The following is a 17,392-nucleotide window of genomic DNA, read 5'->3' on the forward strand; positions in this document are numbered from 1 at the left end:
TTCTTTTTAGCACCTCCTTAAATGTTTCATGTCACTGCTTGGCTTTTGTAGTTGGACTTGGTCTCTGTCTTGGGTTTTGCTCTCATTAAATATGTTTAAAAGCAAGTATTTGTGAATTTTATTTGTGCAAGACTATTTCCTTCGTGTAGAAAAAAAAATCCAATCATTAGAGCATTATATGAATAAAGCAAGCTAGATGAAGGCTTAACCGCAGTGATTTAGTGCTTTACGGTTTCAATCTTGACTCACTCTTGATCTCTCCGTTACTCCGACTCAGTTTTGACTTTGCCTCGATCTCTGGTCTTTAAACCTGGTCTTAACTTCATATCAGGTTAGACCAGGTTTTAGACTTCAGAATGGTGGTCTTGAGTACATTTTTACCTTTAATGGTTCCCCCAGATGAAGAAATAAAAAAAAACAAAAAAAAAAAAACTCTCTATGTTTCTCTATGGCTCTGCTCTATTCTGGAACTGCTGGTATCTTAGTGAAAAACTTAAGTATACTTCGCTTCCTCAAAGTGTACATAGAATCCCAACCCAAGTAAACCAAAGAAAATAACACAAATGTAGGGTTCAACACCTTACAATACTAGAAAGTGATCTTTGGATAGTTAAGGCTTCTTCTCTGCCTAAAAGAGTTCCACAGTGAACCTTTAAAGAGTCCCAAAAATTTAAAGGGAAAACTCTAAAGTTTCGCACTGTTCATTGAACAATTATGAGTTCTTAGCTTTCTATAAGACTTTCTTATGCTTCCTTATTGGCGGTATATGGCTATTAATGACTGTACCTTAAATGGTGTATGGTTCTATGAGGAAACTTTACCATCCATGGAACATTTCCGAGGGGGGGCACGGTGGCTTAGTGGTTAGCACTTCGCCTCACACCTACAGGGTTGGGGGTTCGATTCCCACCTCCACCTTGTGTGTGTGGAGTTTGCATGTTCTCCCCGTGCCTCGGGGGTTTCCTCCGGGTACTCCGGTTTCCTCCCCCGGTCCAAAGACATGTATGGTAGGTTGATTGGCATCTCTGGAAAATTGTCCCTAGTGTGTGAATGAGTGAGTGAATGAGAGTGTGTGTGTGTGTGTGTGTGTGTGTGCCCTGCGATAGGTTGGCACTCCGTCCAGGGTGTATCCTGCCTTGATGCCCGATGACGCCTGAGATAGGCACAGGCTCCCCGTGACCCGAGGTAGTTCGGATAAGCGGTAGAAGATGGATGGAACATTTCTGTTGCACAGAAGGCTATCTAGACTATTATATCATGAAGGTTTCAGATCTTTATTAAGATGAGGTCAACCACGTGAGGATCCTGAGGCATCTAAAGATGCACAAGCTCCGGTTGGTTTCCGGTTCATGAAGTATTCAGACCTTCTAAGAGGAGATGCCAACTACATGTGGTCTTTAGAGACAACAGCCTCCTCATCAATGTAAAATTGCCGGACTGTATGTTTATAATCACACCCTCCGGTGTCACCCAAATGAGGATGAGGTTCACTTTTGAGTCTGGTTCCTCTCAAGGTTTCTCCCTCTTCCATCTAAGGGAGTTTTTCCTCGCCACAGTCACCTCAGTCACCTCAGACTTGCTCATGGGGGATAAATACAATCACGTTTAAATATACGTCTAATATTAATCTTGAATTTTTGTTTTATATTAAATCTTTGTATAATATTAAAGTTTTGTATTATGTTTCTTATGTTCTATAAAGCTGTTAGAGTTAGAGTAAAGAGTTTCCCCTGTTTGTTTTCATCCTAAAGTCGATTATTTTCCTGCAAACCTACACTGCAAGAAGATTTTATTATTTTTGTACCAGAGCAATTTGTCACATTGTGCAAATTTTGTTTATCCGGCAAAACGACTCCCTGCCATCACTTAAGCTATAGATAGTTATTCCCTCAGCAACCTCTCTTTTTCTCCCTTGCCTTGCAACTTGCCGTGTTAGCATGAAAACATCTGTTATGAAGATTTGTCCGATAACAAGAAGTTAAAGCTTTAAACTGTCTGTCACAAAGCGCTGACACTGGAGACTCCTTCCATAAATGTTATTAATACAAAAACTCATATAATAAAATATGATTGTTTGATTCGACTTGTATTGTTATTTGTTCTGGCAGAGCATTTGATATCCTTCAGGCATGTAACTACAATTACAAGAGTCCAACATTGTGTAATAGGTCCTTCATAAGAACTTCAGAAGATTACCTTAAAGCTGACTAGAGAAAGGTGGAGTCTAATCAGCTGTAGTAATGTCAGGTCAGATAGACAGTAGATACGTCACCTAAATCCAGCACGTTTTCCTTTACTGAGATAATGCATAGCCGAGTCATTTATACTGTCATTCTTCGAGCTCCAGGACAGGAGGTCAAAGGAAGCCGCCTTACAAAGAGCGTTAATAAACCGCTAGCAGTAAAGCATCACTATCACTACAGGGTCGATGGCACTTGTGCCTGGAAGATTAATGCTCTTGTAGTTCTTTGAATGCAGATGTTCTGGTAACAATAAGCGACGTAACGTCTTTGACGTGCAGATGGTTCAAATGGACAAAGCCATACGGACTGTGAAAGGTCGTGGAAGTCAATGCTCTGTGGGTTTCTGTGGGGTAAACACACACCAGGTATTCTGTAGCTCGACCCCTATCTGTGCAACGTGTTGTGCAAGCAATGAAGATGCAATCTGAAGAAAGGTCTTTGTTATGAGTGTCTTCTCCAAATCTCTGAGACAGAGCTAATGATTAAACAAAGACCATTTGTACCTGAAGTGAAGGGTGCGGGTGAAGTGCAGATGATCAACATGTCATTTTGACACTTTGACCAAGGCATAGGGGAACCGTGCAGGAACGTGAGCTCCTCACAACAAAGATATGGAAAATTCTGCCATATCTCACTCCTAACCCAGCAAAACTTAGCCTGGGGATAGCAGGCTTCTAATGTATGTTTGGATAAAGCCACTTTTGGACTGATACTTGGTGACACCATGTCCTGCTAGAACTCCGATTCAATTCCTGTATCTACTGAGGACCTGAAGAACCACATATGTGATGTGATTTCATCCAGCCTTTGAACTCTTGGGTCAATCTACGTCAGCTAATTAAATACAACTGTGCATGCACAAGACATCAGACCTTGTCCAGAAGAGTCCAAAAGAGTACTGTGGTTCCGAGAAGGTACCTCAGGAGGAAGGGTGGAGATTTGAGGAATCAGCGGCTAACGTAGATACTTGTATTTCTACTTGTTTCTACTATAGGTTAGATTAAAAACACTGGGGTTGCTCATGCCTTGTTTTAGGACCGCTATTATGGATCCCCCAAAGACTGCTTATACTAGGAGTTTAGAAGAAAGGCATTAGGAACACTAATTTTATTTGCCGCTTGTGCTGAGCTCAGCACCTTTGCTTTTATCTAATCTAAATGGGTTTGTACGGAAGAGCAGAAGGGATGTCCTCTCTACACCTCTAACTGTACTAAAAAAGATTTTGGTCTCTGCATAATCTGATCTGGATCTCAGTCATCTGTCCTGCTGATGCCTCGATATTTGATCTAGCAGTTTTAACTAATTTAAGCTAGTGGTAGTTAACTAAGCAAATTGGATTGGAAGACACTCGAAGGTCAGTGAAGCAACTTGGACAATAAAAAATAAACAATTAACAACAAAAATGAATAAAAACTTAAAAAATATACTATAAGTAAGTAAGTAAGTAAATAAATAAATGAATGAATGAATGAATGAATGAATGAATAAATAAATAAATAAATAAATAAATAAATAAAATTCATGTAAATTATGCCTTAAGGAAAGGTACAAACTTTAAACCTGCTTTTAACCCAAACTTTAAGCTTAAAAACCTTTCATTTGATTTGAATTGTAACAATTGTCACAAATTTTCACGTTGATTTTAAAACGATTTTTGATTTTGTTGTTTTAAGCCTGCTCTCAGATGCATGAATCCAAATACATACAACAACAACAACAACAACAACAACAACAAAACAAAACATAATAACTCAATATATGGAGATGTCAAGCTATTAATCTGACTTAATATTTTAACCAAAAATCGTTGATTTAAGCTATAGTCTATCGTTATTACAAATTAATATCTCATTATTTGACACAACGCCTAATTTGCATTCTTTATAACTTAATATCGTAAGGTAGAAATTGTAGGGTATTAAATATTAAAGTGACATGAAAATAGTGAGATAAAATGTTAGAGAAATCTATCAAGTCTTGTCTTTGTTAAACATGCAACCCATTACAGTATAATGATGTGATAGCTAGAAAAGAACTATAAAAACCACGTGCCAGATTAGCATGGGTATTTAAAGTGGCTGTTACGCTCTATTTCAATAAATGTTCTTTCTGGGCTGATATGCCAACCTAATTTTTTGAGCGCATTACATTTTTACAGGATAAAATTTAGCCCAGTGTAGTAACATGTAATGTAGGAACATGACCGCAGTTAGAATCGTAGTAGATTTTGTTTATTATCTTTGCAATCTATACATTAAAATGCGGAATAGATATTAAGGGTGTGTTAGTCATTCAAAATGTTAACTAGCACTCGTAGCTAGTCTGTTATCGTGGATGAACCACATGTGAAAACTTAAAGCTGTCTAACAAACAGAATATTCAGCTTGTAGCTTTTCCAGATGTGGTAAAAGTAGAAATGTGTAAACTTTGAAATATACTTGAGAGTATGAGTATGAAAGTAAAAACAAACGCTCTGCTTCAAATCATGTTTTTCACTACGGATCCACGTGTAAAACGTACGACTGTACTCTCAAATCTTAGCTAGCATCATAAGAACTCTAACAAGCTAACTGAATGCTATTAGCTGTCACAGTAAAAGTATTAGGTCTCATTCTTACTGTTATTTTATTATGTGAAATTTAGCTTGATTGATTAGCTTGATGCTAAAACGTAATGGTAAACGGATGAGTTTTTTAAAAACAGACTTAGCATACAGGGTTTGCATACAGGACAAAGTCAGCTGTTTCGATACCATTAGTTCTTTTTTGGACATTGTAAAAAAATTTCAATTTTGTTTACTGCTAATTCTTTTCATGATTTACAAACTTGTTTATTGAGATTTAATGCTAAACTGTCCTATTTAGCCTAGCTCTCGTATTTATACTGAATATATATTCTCCTTTAGTATCTTAGTCTAAAGGTCTAAAGATATAAATTTCTAAGCAATCCTGTACTTACTGTATAATATAAGCTTGATAAGTTTGCTTTGTTTTTTATCTCTGATGTAGAGACTGGAAATGAAGTTTAGAGCCTAAAGCATTGATAACGGCGGTGACTGAGTTCACTGATACAGATACAGTCCAACATAAAGCCAATGTGCAGCTAGTAAGCCCCTGTTTGTGGGCGGGGCTTCCGGGTGAGCAAGCCAATGAGATCTGATAAGCCAAAAAGACATCTCCTTAAACTAAAACTGGGGTGTAGAGTTGGAAATAAGATGATACAAGCAGAAGAAAAGTCACTAATGTGGTCGGAAAAGTTTCAAAACCTAGCAACAAAGTCACTAATTTGCAATGATTGATAGTTAATTCAAGAACAAAACAAAACAAATCAAAACAAACCCTTCAGGTTTTGGCCACGCCCACTTCAGGTTTAAATCCAAATATGGATACAGATACAGATTGTTGCCGTACTAAACAGATAGCTACACTGGCTTTGTTAACAAACTTCTAATAAAGCAAGACTACATTTTAAATAAACCCGTCAAGAACAGGAACGACTGATGATAGAAAGTATTTTAGCACTTATGACCCAAAAAGTACTACGTTTGTGGTGATGATGATGATGATGATGATGAGGATGGAGATGAGCATGCATAAACAGACTTTCAGTTGCTATAGTGATCGTTTTAAATCGTACTGTCTCACCAGTGGAATCCTCCTTCTCTCTAAAACACCGCCTACGCTCTGGGAATTTGTTTAGCTCTTTATTATAACAAACGCTCGATTTTGGCACCAAAGTAGTGTTCGAATGTACAATTGATCTTTTCCACAGATAACCATTAAAAAAAAGAAGAAGAAGAAGAAGAAGAAGAAGAAGAAGAAGACGAAGGAATACAGTATGGTCTTTACAACAAGTCACTAAATGCGTTCGGTTTCTCAAAAACCACTTTGACATATTGTGTTTCGAAACGGGAATTTTTATTTATAGGCAGTGTTAAATTTTTAGATGCCTCCAAACTTTTGCCGTGGGCTTGTTTCCGCTCCTGTGTGCTTCACTCTGCCTCATTAAGGAGCACTATTGTTCTTTCCACTCACCATTTCCAGGACCTATGGGTGTGATGTGAATATCAAGTGGTCCTCTAAGGCACAGCCCCTGAAAAGCTGTTTTAACATTTTAAATCAATGCCTGAGCTCTAATAATTGCTGGACCTGTGCGTGTTTTATAGAGTGCAGATAAAGTGTAGTCGTGTCTATTATACTATGATCGTTCATCATCTGGGTTATTACACTTAAAAAAAACCCCAAAAAAAAACAGATATATCATTTTACTTGGATGTTTGAAAATGCTGCCTGACACTGAATGTGCACTACCTCAATATTATTTAAACTTAACTTTGATTGTTACTTTACTGTAATCTATCTATCTATCTATCTATCTATCTATCTATCTATCTATCTATCTATCTATAATAGGAATGGATGTACAGTACCATGGAATTATGACAAAATGACATCAAGTATGACAAAAGCAAAGCCATCAGTAACAAATGACACCTTGAAGACATATTAAGCCTTTATTATTGCTTATGTAGGTCTATGTCTGTTGGCATGTACAGCTTATACACAGACAGGTAACAAATTAAAGAAAGTGTGACATTGGCGATGGCGTGACGTAGATTTAACAGACCCAAATGCAGGGATAAAGACATAACAAACATAACAAAATATGACTTACCATGAACAAACATGACATGAGTGGTGGGAAGTGGTAGCTCAAGCGCTTGATGCTCTGGGGCCACTGTTGGGCCCTTGAACAAGGCCCTTAACCCACTCTGCTCTGAAAAGGCTTCTAAAGCTCTAAAGGCTTCTAAAAAAAAAAAACTACACTTAGAAACTACATGACATAAGTAAGACAAAACTAAGTTCATTTAAAACCACGTTAGTCCTAGTCTCAGACAATAACTAGTATAAACTATACTAGAGTGTTTTCTCTTTTGGTCATGTGAGGAAGAGGATGATGGTGATGATGATGATGATAAATAATTAAAGCATACCAGAGACACTATTTCTCAATTTGTCACCTGTGTGTGTTGTAGCTTTTATCGATTTTTATTCTAAATCATTCTGCTCATTAATTCACAGTTGAAGGAAGAAAGATTTGAAGTCTATTTAAGGTGGCTGAGGTATGACTTTCAGTGGCATTTAATCAATATCCACTACTCTCTATAGCTGCTTTTAATCATTTATCTCCAAGTTTAGTTTGCTCCTTGTCATATTTTTTAGTCCTACAATGCCCAATACTCATTAAGCTCAAGAATATTACAAAGTACTATTTCTTCATAAAACGTTTTAAGGTACTTCATTTTCACACACTGAGTTACTTCAGGCTTAGTGGTTAGCACGTTCGCCTCACACCTCCAGGGTTGGGGGTTCGATTCCCGTCTCCGCCTTGTGTGTGTGGAGTTTGCATGTTCTCCCCGTGCCTCGGGGGTTTCCTCCGGGTACTCCGGTTTCCTCCCCTGGTCCAAAGACATGCATGGTAGGTTGATTGGCATCTCTGGAAAATTGTCCGTAGTGTGTGATTGTGTGAGTGAATGAGAGTGTGTGTGTGTGTGCCCTGCGATGGGTTGGCACTCCGTCCAGGGTGTATCCTGCCTTGATGCCCGATGGCGCCTGAGGTAGTTCGGATAAGCGGTAGAAAATGAGTGAGTGAGTGACTTCACTTTTACCAGCTGTATTCCAAAGCAACAATTAGTGTAGTGAGTTTGCTATCACGTCTTTCTCCATGCGCTTTTCTCATCCTGTCACTGGTCTGTTATCTGATTGTGTTCACTAGTTCTGTGTTAGCTCATTGATTAGGTCATATATCTGTACACTACTCTTGCAACATCACTCTGCCAAGTCTTATCACGTTCCTGTATCGCTGTATCTGCGTTCGGTGTAGTGTTATAACACTCAGTCGATTAGGGATCGTTCTTGGGTAACTCTTTTGACAAAAAATAAAATTTGTGTCTGTTTTTTTTATGTTGAACATCACATGTCTTTGTCACGTCTCACTCCACAGTGGTGCTTAATGTCTAGACATTCAGGGCAGTACAAATTTGTAGTTTTTCATTTCATTTCTGTTTTTTTCCTAGCTGACTCGAGGCAAAATGTTCATTCATTCATTCATTCATTCATTCTCTACCGCTTATCCGAACTACCTCGGGTCACGGGGAGCCTGTGCCTATCTCAGGCGTCATCAGGCATCAAGGCAGGATACACCCTGGACGGAGTGCCAACCCATCGCAGGGCACACACACTCTCATACTACGGACAATTTTCCAGAGATGCCAATCAACCTACCATGCATGTCTTTGGACCGGGGGAGGAAACCGGAGTACCCAGAGGAAACCCCCGAGGCACGGGGAGAACATGCAAACTCAACACACACAAGGAGGAGGCGGGAATCGAACCCCCAACCCTGGAGGTGTGAGGCAAACGTGCTAACCACTAAGCCACCGTGCCCCCAAAATGTTCATATAACAACAAAAAAAAAGATTCTTTTTTTCCACACAAACGTCTCTATTTTAAAAGGAAATGTTGATATCAAACTTCAAATTTCTGCTCTCTGAGATGCCCCCAAGTGCTACGATTTGAAAGTGTTAATCTTCAACCACTAAAATTCCATGTAAGGTTATTAACAGAGGGAAAAACAGTCCTGAAAGAGTCCTGACTCATTTTATATCAGACTCACAGTTCATTCGTTTGTTTATACTGATTAAAAACGTCCCATACGTTCCAACACCAGCGTACAGTTAAAAAGGATTAACATTGTCTGCCTGCACTCCCAACGCTGCTTGGATCTTTGACGACGATACTTTATTTGCCCATCGTTAATAAATACTCCGTTCTGGTGACGTATTTGATCCGATTCTGTTTTCACCTTTTACGTCCTTCGAGACAAAAACATGCCACAGTGTTGAATCATTACACAAGGTCTTTACATATCCACATTTCTACTACAGCTTATTCGGAATCACAGGATCGTCCTGTTCTCTGATGGCACCCTAGTTAAAAGAATCTGCAGTGTGATTAACAACAGTGATGCTGTATATCAGCCCTGAGTTTGCTGTATTTGCATGCAGCACTGACTCCACGTCACGGAGAAGAGCGAGCGATTAATAATTCAACCGTAGCCGTGGTGTATCGTACATTTTTGGACGTACGGAACTGTACAGGAGTATAGATCGGTTTCCCTGCTATCGGATCACACTGTGAACTTATTTCAGATTATTTTCTCACTTAGCCGTGTGATACAACTATTTTAACGTGGGAAAAGTTCAGAAAGGAAAGGATCAACGAATCCTGAAAGATAAGAAAGACTCTGGATCTTTAAACACTGTTCTTGAATATCAAACCAAATTTACCGACCTATGCTTCTCAACAAATTGTAAATGAGAAACATCCCGGTAGTCCATCAAATCTTAATAAACTGTAATGTAATATAACATTGAGGTGAATAGTTTTATCATGTCAATGGTATGGTATGTAGTAGAGATGAGCCGGATACTCGGCTGAAACGAGTATCCGGTACGGATAAAGCACTTCTGCCGAGTACGAGTATTATACGAGTAATACGAGTCAATATCTGTGCTCGGATTGAATGAAAATCATCATTGGGTATCTGATTGTGTCAGTGTTCTGTGATAGGCTAGTCACAGCGCCCCTCCCCTACAGTGATAGGCTAGTCACAGCACCTCTCCCCTACAGTGATAGGCTAGTCACAGCGCCCCTCCCCTACAGTGATAGGCTAGTCACAGCGCCCCTCCCCTACAGTGATAGGCTAGTCACAGCGCCCCTCCCCTACAGTGATAGGCTAGTCACAGCGCCCCTCCCCTACAGTGATAGGCTAGTCACAGCGCCCCTCCCCTACAGTGATAGGCTAGTCACAGCGCCCCTCCCCTACACACATACAGATGTATTGTGTTGCTGTGTCTCGCTCTGCTCACTCACAGTCACACACAGAACAGCTCTCTGTCTCTCCCTCAGTCACTCGGGTTCGCGGGTCTTTTCCGTTAATGTTTAGGATTTCTTCAGCTTTTTACTTCGGGTTGTAACGTTAATAATATGTACTTACTAACCAGTAGAGTTCTGGTAAACGTGGGTTCGTTCAGACATGGTTATTTTTATTACCAAATTAATTATTACCAGTTAAAGCCCCGCCCATTTCAAAACAACTTCCGGATTAGGCCCCACCCACTCCGAGTACAGATACAGATACGGATAATTCATATGGTTAACAGATACAGATACAGATACAGATAATGCTGTACTCGCTCATCCCTAGTATGTAGTATGGTATGGTATGTGGGGATGTGGTAGCTCAGTGTTTAAGGTGTTTGACTACTGATCGGAAGGTCATTTGTTTGAATCCCAGGTCCACCAATTTGCCACTGCAGGGCCCCTGAGCAAGGCCCTTAACCCTCAATTGCTCAGGTGTATAAACTGAAATAAAAATGTAAGTCACTCTGGGTTTAGTGTCTGCTAAATGCTGCAAATGTACAATGTATGTTTCGATGGATTTAAAAATGTACTTTTTTTGCATGTTTCAGGTTATGTGCAGTGGCTAAGCTGTGATATGGCTGAACGGGCCAAGCAGGCCCAGAATTCCCTTCTGCAGCGCTGTGTCCACCTCCACCTTCGCTCCCTTTGGCCCATTGTGAGAGTCTGATCCTTCCCAGTCCGTGCGCGCCCTCCCGGGGCTTCCGAATCACCAGGCCTCCTGGCTTCACTGCAGGCCCACCATGGGAGGATGCCTCTCCAAACCCAAACCAGGTTACACACCCACACACACACACACACACACACACTCCTGTATGCCCCCACACCTACCCACACCTTTAAATCCTGTAATAATTGGCACTTGTTTCTCTGCCTATATATAGGTCAATCTAACCTGCCCCCCTCCCCGACCCTTTGTGGCGTGGCTTTCTTTTGGTGCTGCAGGAATTTTAATGCTCTCAATTGCTCTCTGTGTTTCATGCGGATTAAACAGAAATATGAGTGGCAAGTGTTTGAATGTTGCACAATGTATCGCAGTTCTGTTTTTTTACATCTTGAGTTGCTGAAGGCCAGAAATATGGTTTTATCTGTTTCCAGCGCTCTTTTTTACACCGTAGTGTAGGAGATGGATTTTTAGAAAGCGGCGACATCAAACGGAAAGCGAACCTACGCTGTCTTTTATCGTGCTAAAAACAATCTGAAAAGCGATTCTGTGCACAAGAAGCGTTTAATCGTTGGATTTTCCACTCGGCAACCAAATGCCGTCGATCAGCAGAGATGTGAGAGATTTGGGATCATGTAGCTACACAACAGGAACAGGATATTTAAATATTTTCTGTAAATACATGATCAAATGTGTACATATTCTTTAACAACAAGGATATTTCAAAAATCCCGTTAGCATTTGAATCGTCCACATCGCTTCCAGAGTTTTGGAAAATCCGCCGTTAAATGTCCAACCTTCGGGAAGGAATGATACCAAAATCCAATTAAAGAACATTAAAACATTCTGCTCGAACACTTTCTAACATATTAAAAAACATTTTTTAATAAATGACGGAGGAAGGCAGGAAAAATTGACAGAAAAATTTTAAGTGCCTGACTTCGATCGCTACCTCACGCACGCTACCACAGCGGTGTTGAATCTGATTGGTTGAAAAGTGTCAATTCGTTTAGTCACACATCGCAGCTCTGATAGCATCGATAGTCACGGCTTATATGTGGACTTACATGGTGGATGCGTCTCGTGATCTCTCTCACTCACTCATTTTCTACCGCTTATCCGAACTACTCTCGGGTCACGGGGAGCCTGTGCCTATCTCAGGCGTCATTGGGCATCAAGGCAGGATACACCCTGGACGGAGTGCCAACCCATCGCAGGGCACACACACTCACACTCTCATTCACTCACACAATCACACACTACGGACAATTTTCCAGAGATGCCAATCAACCTACCATGCATGTCTTTGGACCGGGGAGGAAACCGGAGTACCCGGAGGAAACCCCCGAGGCACGGGGAGAACATGCAAACTCCACACACACAAGACGGAGGCGGGAATCGAACCCCCAACCCTGGAGGTGTGAGGCGAACGTGCTAACCACTAAGCCACCGTGCCCCCCATCTCATGATCTAAAATGAACGATAAACAAAAAAAAAAATCATTGTTTATATGCTGCTGATATTCTCTGGAAGGAGTCTCCAGTGTCAGAGCTTTTAACAGTTTCATTAAAGTTTCCACTACAGGAAAGTCTTCAGAAAGAAGTATATTGCATTCCCTTGGTAACAGTTTCTAAGTTACAATGGAAAAGGTGTTAGATTAGATATCTAAGTCTGTTACATAGCAAAAGTTCAGAGATCTTCCTGTTAAATTTAATCCAGAATTTCAGTGTTTACATTATCGGTTACATTATCAGAGGTGAAGAGCAGGAAAAAAAGAAAATATCTGTTATTATCATTTTAGCAGCTGTTTAATAAGACTTTAATCATTTTTTTAAAAGTATCCAGATGTTGCTATGTTTTGTCATTATTTTGTAAGCCACACTATACATACTGTAGCTTCATCATTCTATTCCTCTACTGTATGTTTGGAGTTTTGGTTGCGAATAAATTCTACTCTGTGCATTTCAAAGCAAACTACGAACAGGAGCCGGGTCTCCTTTAGTTGCCACAGTGTCACTAATTATAAAGCATTCTTTCTTCTCCACCGCCGACTCGGTCGTCTGTTATGATTTTCCGTTGACTTTAATTAAGCTTCGCTCACCAGGTGAGAATTCTCTTGGAGATTAAAAACGTAAGACTTGGTTCTCAGCACATTTTTCCAGCCGGTCAGAGAGAAAGCAGGTTCCGAACTGGCTGCTGTAGAACCGTGTTACACAATCGTTTTTCATGTTATATACAGTATATAAAGGAGAATATTCTTGATGTCGTTAATTTTTTTAAACAGCGGTTGAAGACCTACTTATTCAGGAAACACTTCAACTAGCACTTCTTTCCCTATCTTTTGCATATATATATATATATATATATATATATATATATATATATATATATATATATATATATATATATAATATATATATATATATATAAAAACAACCTTTGACACTTTTTCATTGTAACATTGATGGAACAATGTTTTAAACTCATTGTATCTTATGTATGTAACCTAGCAAGCCAGCGTTAATGTACGTCGCTCTGGATAAGGGCGTCTGCCAAATGCTGTAAATGTAAATGTAAATGTTAATGTATTCTTTATTCCTTTTATACCACTGCGATTTGACAATGCCACATATTTTTATTTATTAACAGAAGCCAGGCTTCGTTTGATCAGTTTCTTGGTTACGTTTAATACCTGTAAAATAACTTGGCTCTTAAAATCCGTTTTTTATACAGTACTGTCCACGATTTCTGTACTAAGGGGGTTACTATAGTTTGTTAAGTAAGAAAATAACCTATCAGTGCTGCAGGCTCTTATTACTTCTAGTCACGTAAAGATATTAAATAGAAGATGTTGATATGTTTTTTTTTGTATTTGTGATGCCTTGTTAGTAGAGGTCAAAGTTGAGCTCACTCTCCTGGACAAGGAGAAGGAAGCGGACCTGATGTCTCCCAACGGTAAGGCCAGTCCGTTCTCGGAGTGTCGTCCCAACGGTTCTCTGGGTCACTGCTCGGATGACGACTCGTCCGTTCTGCGTCCGTCACACAAACACCGAGACTACATCGAGGCCACAGTTTGCCACGTCAAAGACCTGGAAAACGGACAGTAAGACACGTGTTTTTTTTACGCCCTGTGAGCTTCCAGTGTTGTGTGAAGATTATGGGTGGATGAGGGTACGTGCATGGAGTGCGACAGAATCGGTGCCTGACGTAAACATTGGCGTGTTTCGATGTAGGAAATTTTTTTTTCCACATTTGTAGTGTCACAGGAATTTGACTTAATTAGGATTAGTTTACGAATCTGCACAAAATAGCTGATTATAATGCAATTATGTAATAATATAATATTAGTTGATGGAAGTTATGGAAAAGTATCAATCAGGCTTTTGTTATAAAATTAAAAAAAGAATCCATGTAAAAGTCACTGAAATATCAGCGACTACGGAAAGATGTAATTGCGGAAATTTTCGAGAGGCGAATATTTATGCAAAGCCATTCTTCAGTACAAGAAAATGTGTTGAAGTTCTTCATCCACGGTAAACACAGGTGTAATAGATAGAGATAGAGACTAGGTTTAAAGCGCTGGAGTTTAACTTTATTGGTGTGTGATGGATCTTGCAGGATGCGTGAGGTGGACCTGGGGCTGGGCAGAGCTCTGCTCATTAAGGAACATGGGGAATTCTCTGCCATGGGGCACAAATGCCCACACTATGGGGCACCACTGGTTAAGGGTGAGGAAAATCTTTCATAATCAGTGTTTAGAAATAGTGCAGAAAGAGTTCTGACTATACAGAAATTATTAACATTTCTGAATTAGGTTGTTGGATTGTAGTAATAGTGTTTAATGGAGCTGAAGATTTAATTCTATCCTGTGGCAGGGGTTTTATCTAAAGGACATGTTCGGTGTCCGTGGCACGGAGCCTGTTTCAACATTGCAACTGGAGACATCGAGGACTTCCCAGGGCTGGACAGCCTTCCCACTTTTCAGGTGATTCTTCAAGTGTTTCTGTTAATCCCAAGCTGCTTGTATAGCTTTCTTATGCAACATTGAGCTCTTCTTTTACCTTACATAAGCCAGAACTCACGAACTGGCTGTTTGTTGGCTTAAACTTGTAGCTTTAAGGATTCACTCATGAGATTTGTACAGAAGATTTATTGAGAAAGAAAAGAGAAATGTAACCCACTGACAGGTCACTGAGATTAAACCTCTTTTTGCTGCAGGTCAGAGTTGAAAAGGAGAAGGTGATCATACGGGCAAACAAACAGGTAAAGCCTTGACTTAATCTGGTGTGTGAGGTGTAAGTGTGTGAAGCAGAGATGTACAGTAACAAGCATCAGTTATTATTATAAACATGTGGTTTGACAGGTTCTACAGACGCAGAGGAGGACAAAGGCCATGGCCAAGTGCTCGGCCGTCATCAACTCCAGTACAAGCTTTAGCCACGTTCTCATCATCGGATCAGGTTAGAAGCCAAATCACCAGCTTGAAAAAAAACACAATACATTTGCTGCAATGTATGAAACTGTGACAAAATCTTTCAAATGGATCAGGCAGAGATCCTTCCTAGTGATTTTTGTCTAGTGATTTTTTTTGTAAAAAAAAAAAAATAAAAGCATGGGACATTAGACAGTTGGAGGTTTCTGCCCAACCAGAAGCTTCTGACAACACTGGAGAAGCATTTGCTCAACCAGGGGCTTTGACCAGTAGAAGGACTCTGCCCTACATAGAGCTTCGATCAGCTGAAGGCTTCCACCCATCCAGGGGCTTCTGTGCATTTGAATTTGCCCAGAAGAAGGTTTCTGCCAAAACTGGGGCTTACATTCAATCCGGGGCCTCTCTATGCTTTGGAGATTTCTGCCTGAATTGGAGCTTCTGCCCAAAATGGGGCTTTGACCACAAAGAGACTTCTGCTCAACCAGGTGCTTCTGCCCACTATGTGGCTTCACCCAGAAGGAGGCTTCTTTCCAAACAGGGTTTTCTGCTCAAAAAAAGGTTTCAACAAGCAACAGGCTTCTCCCAACCATGGGGTTCATCAGGAGACGCCTACCTAACCAGGGACTTCTAATCAAAATGGGGTATTACCCAAATAGTTGCTTCTGGCCAATTCACTGATTTGCCAGCAGAGGGCTTCTGCCCAGCCAGGGGCTTCTGATTAACATGAGGCATTCCCAAGCAGCCAAAAATTAGGCTTGAAATTTGGGTTCAATATAGATCTTTGCAAAGGAGACGGCTTTTGTCTAGTTAGATGATTTTCCCAGAAGGAGGCTTCTGTCCAACATAATCAGCCATAATTTCTGAAAACCCCTGGCTTGGCTACTATTAGTTCATGTCTGGACCAGAGCGATACTCGCTCACTAGCTCACGTTTCCCTTCACTGACTACTATTGATCTTTTTCCCTCAGGTCCCGCTGCATTGGTGTGTGCAGAGACGCTGAGACAGGAAGGCTTCACTGACCGCATTGTGATGTGCAGCATGGACAAACACCCTCCGTATGACAGGCCTAAACTGAGTAAGGTTTGTACAGAGTCAGTGGAACACAGAGTGCAGTGGAGGAGTGCCGCTTCCCCTCCGGGTCTGATTTACCTGTTAAACCAGAATGTGTTTCAAACTCTGAGCCTTTTACTTTACTGTATATATTCATTCATTTATTCATTCGTTTTCTACCGCTTATCCGAACTACCTCGGGTCACGGGGAGCCTGTGCCTATCTCAGGCGTCATCGGGCATCAAGGCAGGATACACCCTGGACGGAGTGCCAACCCATTGCAGGGCACACACACACACTCTCATTCACTCACGCAATCACACACTACGGACAATTTTCCAGAGATGCCAATCAACCTACCATGCATGTCTTTGGACCGGGGGAGGAAACCAGAGTACCCGGAGGAAACCCCCGAGGCACGGGGAGAACATGCAAACTCCACACACACAAGGCGGAGGCGGGAATCGAACCCCCAACCCTGTAGGTGTGAGGCGAACGTGCTAACCACTAAGCCACCTTGCCTCCCTCTACTATATATACAGTTAAAATATTTCTTGTGTCGGTTTGGATTTAATTCCTTTTAAAAACCAAACTAAATCAAACAAGACATACAGTTGTGCTGAAAAGTTTGCATACCCTCAAGGAATTGTTAAACATTGCCATTTTATTTGAAAAATAATCCCTGATAATGAAAAATATTTTTTTCTTATTTAAGGAAAGTGGTCACATGAAGTCATTGATTATCACATAGTATTTTGACTCATTTTTAAACCCTAATGATAAATGAAACGACCTGATCAAAAGTTTACATATCCTTGAATGTTTGGCCACATTATAAACACACAGGTTGACACAGCGGTTTAAATTAAAGGGAAGTTTCCACAACTGTGACTCGTTGTAATTGTAATTAGTGTCTGTGCATAAATAGTCAGTGATTTTCTCAGCTCATGAGGTGATGCATTGACTTGGCTGGATACTGAACCATGGGGAAGACAAAAGAAATGCCAATGGACCTGCGTT

The 17,392-nt window shown here is 40.4% G+C and overlaps 1 protein-coding gene across 2 annotated transcripts in view; it reads left to right on the top strand.

The window, feature by feature from the left end:
• LOC132855304 (apoptosis-inducing factor 3) overlaps nt 1–17,392 on the top strand; it is a 37,119-nt gene that overhangs the window by 1,675 nt on the left and 18,052 nt on the right. Inside the window, exons 2-8 of one of the 2 annotated variants that reach the window (XM_060884170.1) lie at nt 10,777–10,999; nt 13,779–13,992; nt 14,508–14,617; nt 14,765–14,874; nt 15,108–15,152; nt 15,253–15,349; nt 16,290–16,402. In XM_060884170.1, coding sequence (XP_060740153.1) covers nt 10,969–10,999; nt 13,779–13,992; nt 14,508–14,617; nt 14,765–14,874; nt 15,108–15,152; nt 15,253–15,349; nt 16,290–16,402 — 720 coding nt within the window. In that variant the 5' untranslated portion in view covers nt 10,777–10,968. The remainder of the gene's footprint in view (nt 1–10,776; nt 11,000–13,778; nt 13,993–14,507; nt 14,618–14,764; nt 14,875–15,107; nt 15,153–15,252; nt 15,350–16,289; nt 16,403–17,392) is intronic. The other variant, XM_060884171.1, reaches the window with a different exon arrangement.

The sequence above is a fragment of the Tachysurus vachellii genome, chromosome 12 (assembly GCF_030014155.1).
Source record: "Tachysurus vachellii isolate PV-2020 chromosome 12, HZAU_Pvac_v1, whole genome shotgun sequence".
Classification (NCBI taxonomy): Eukaryota; Metazoa; Chordata; class Actinopteri; order Siluriformes; family Bagridae; genus Tachysurus; species Tachysurus vachellii.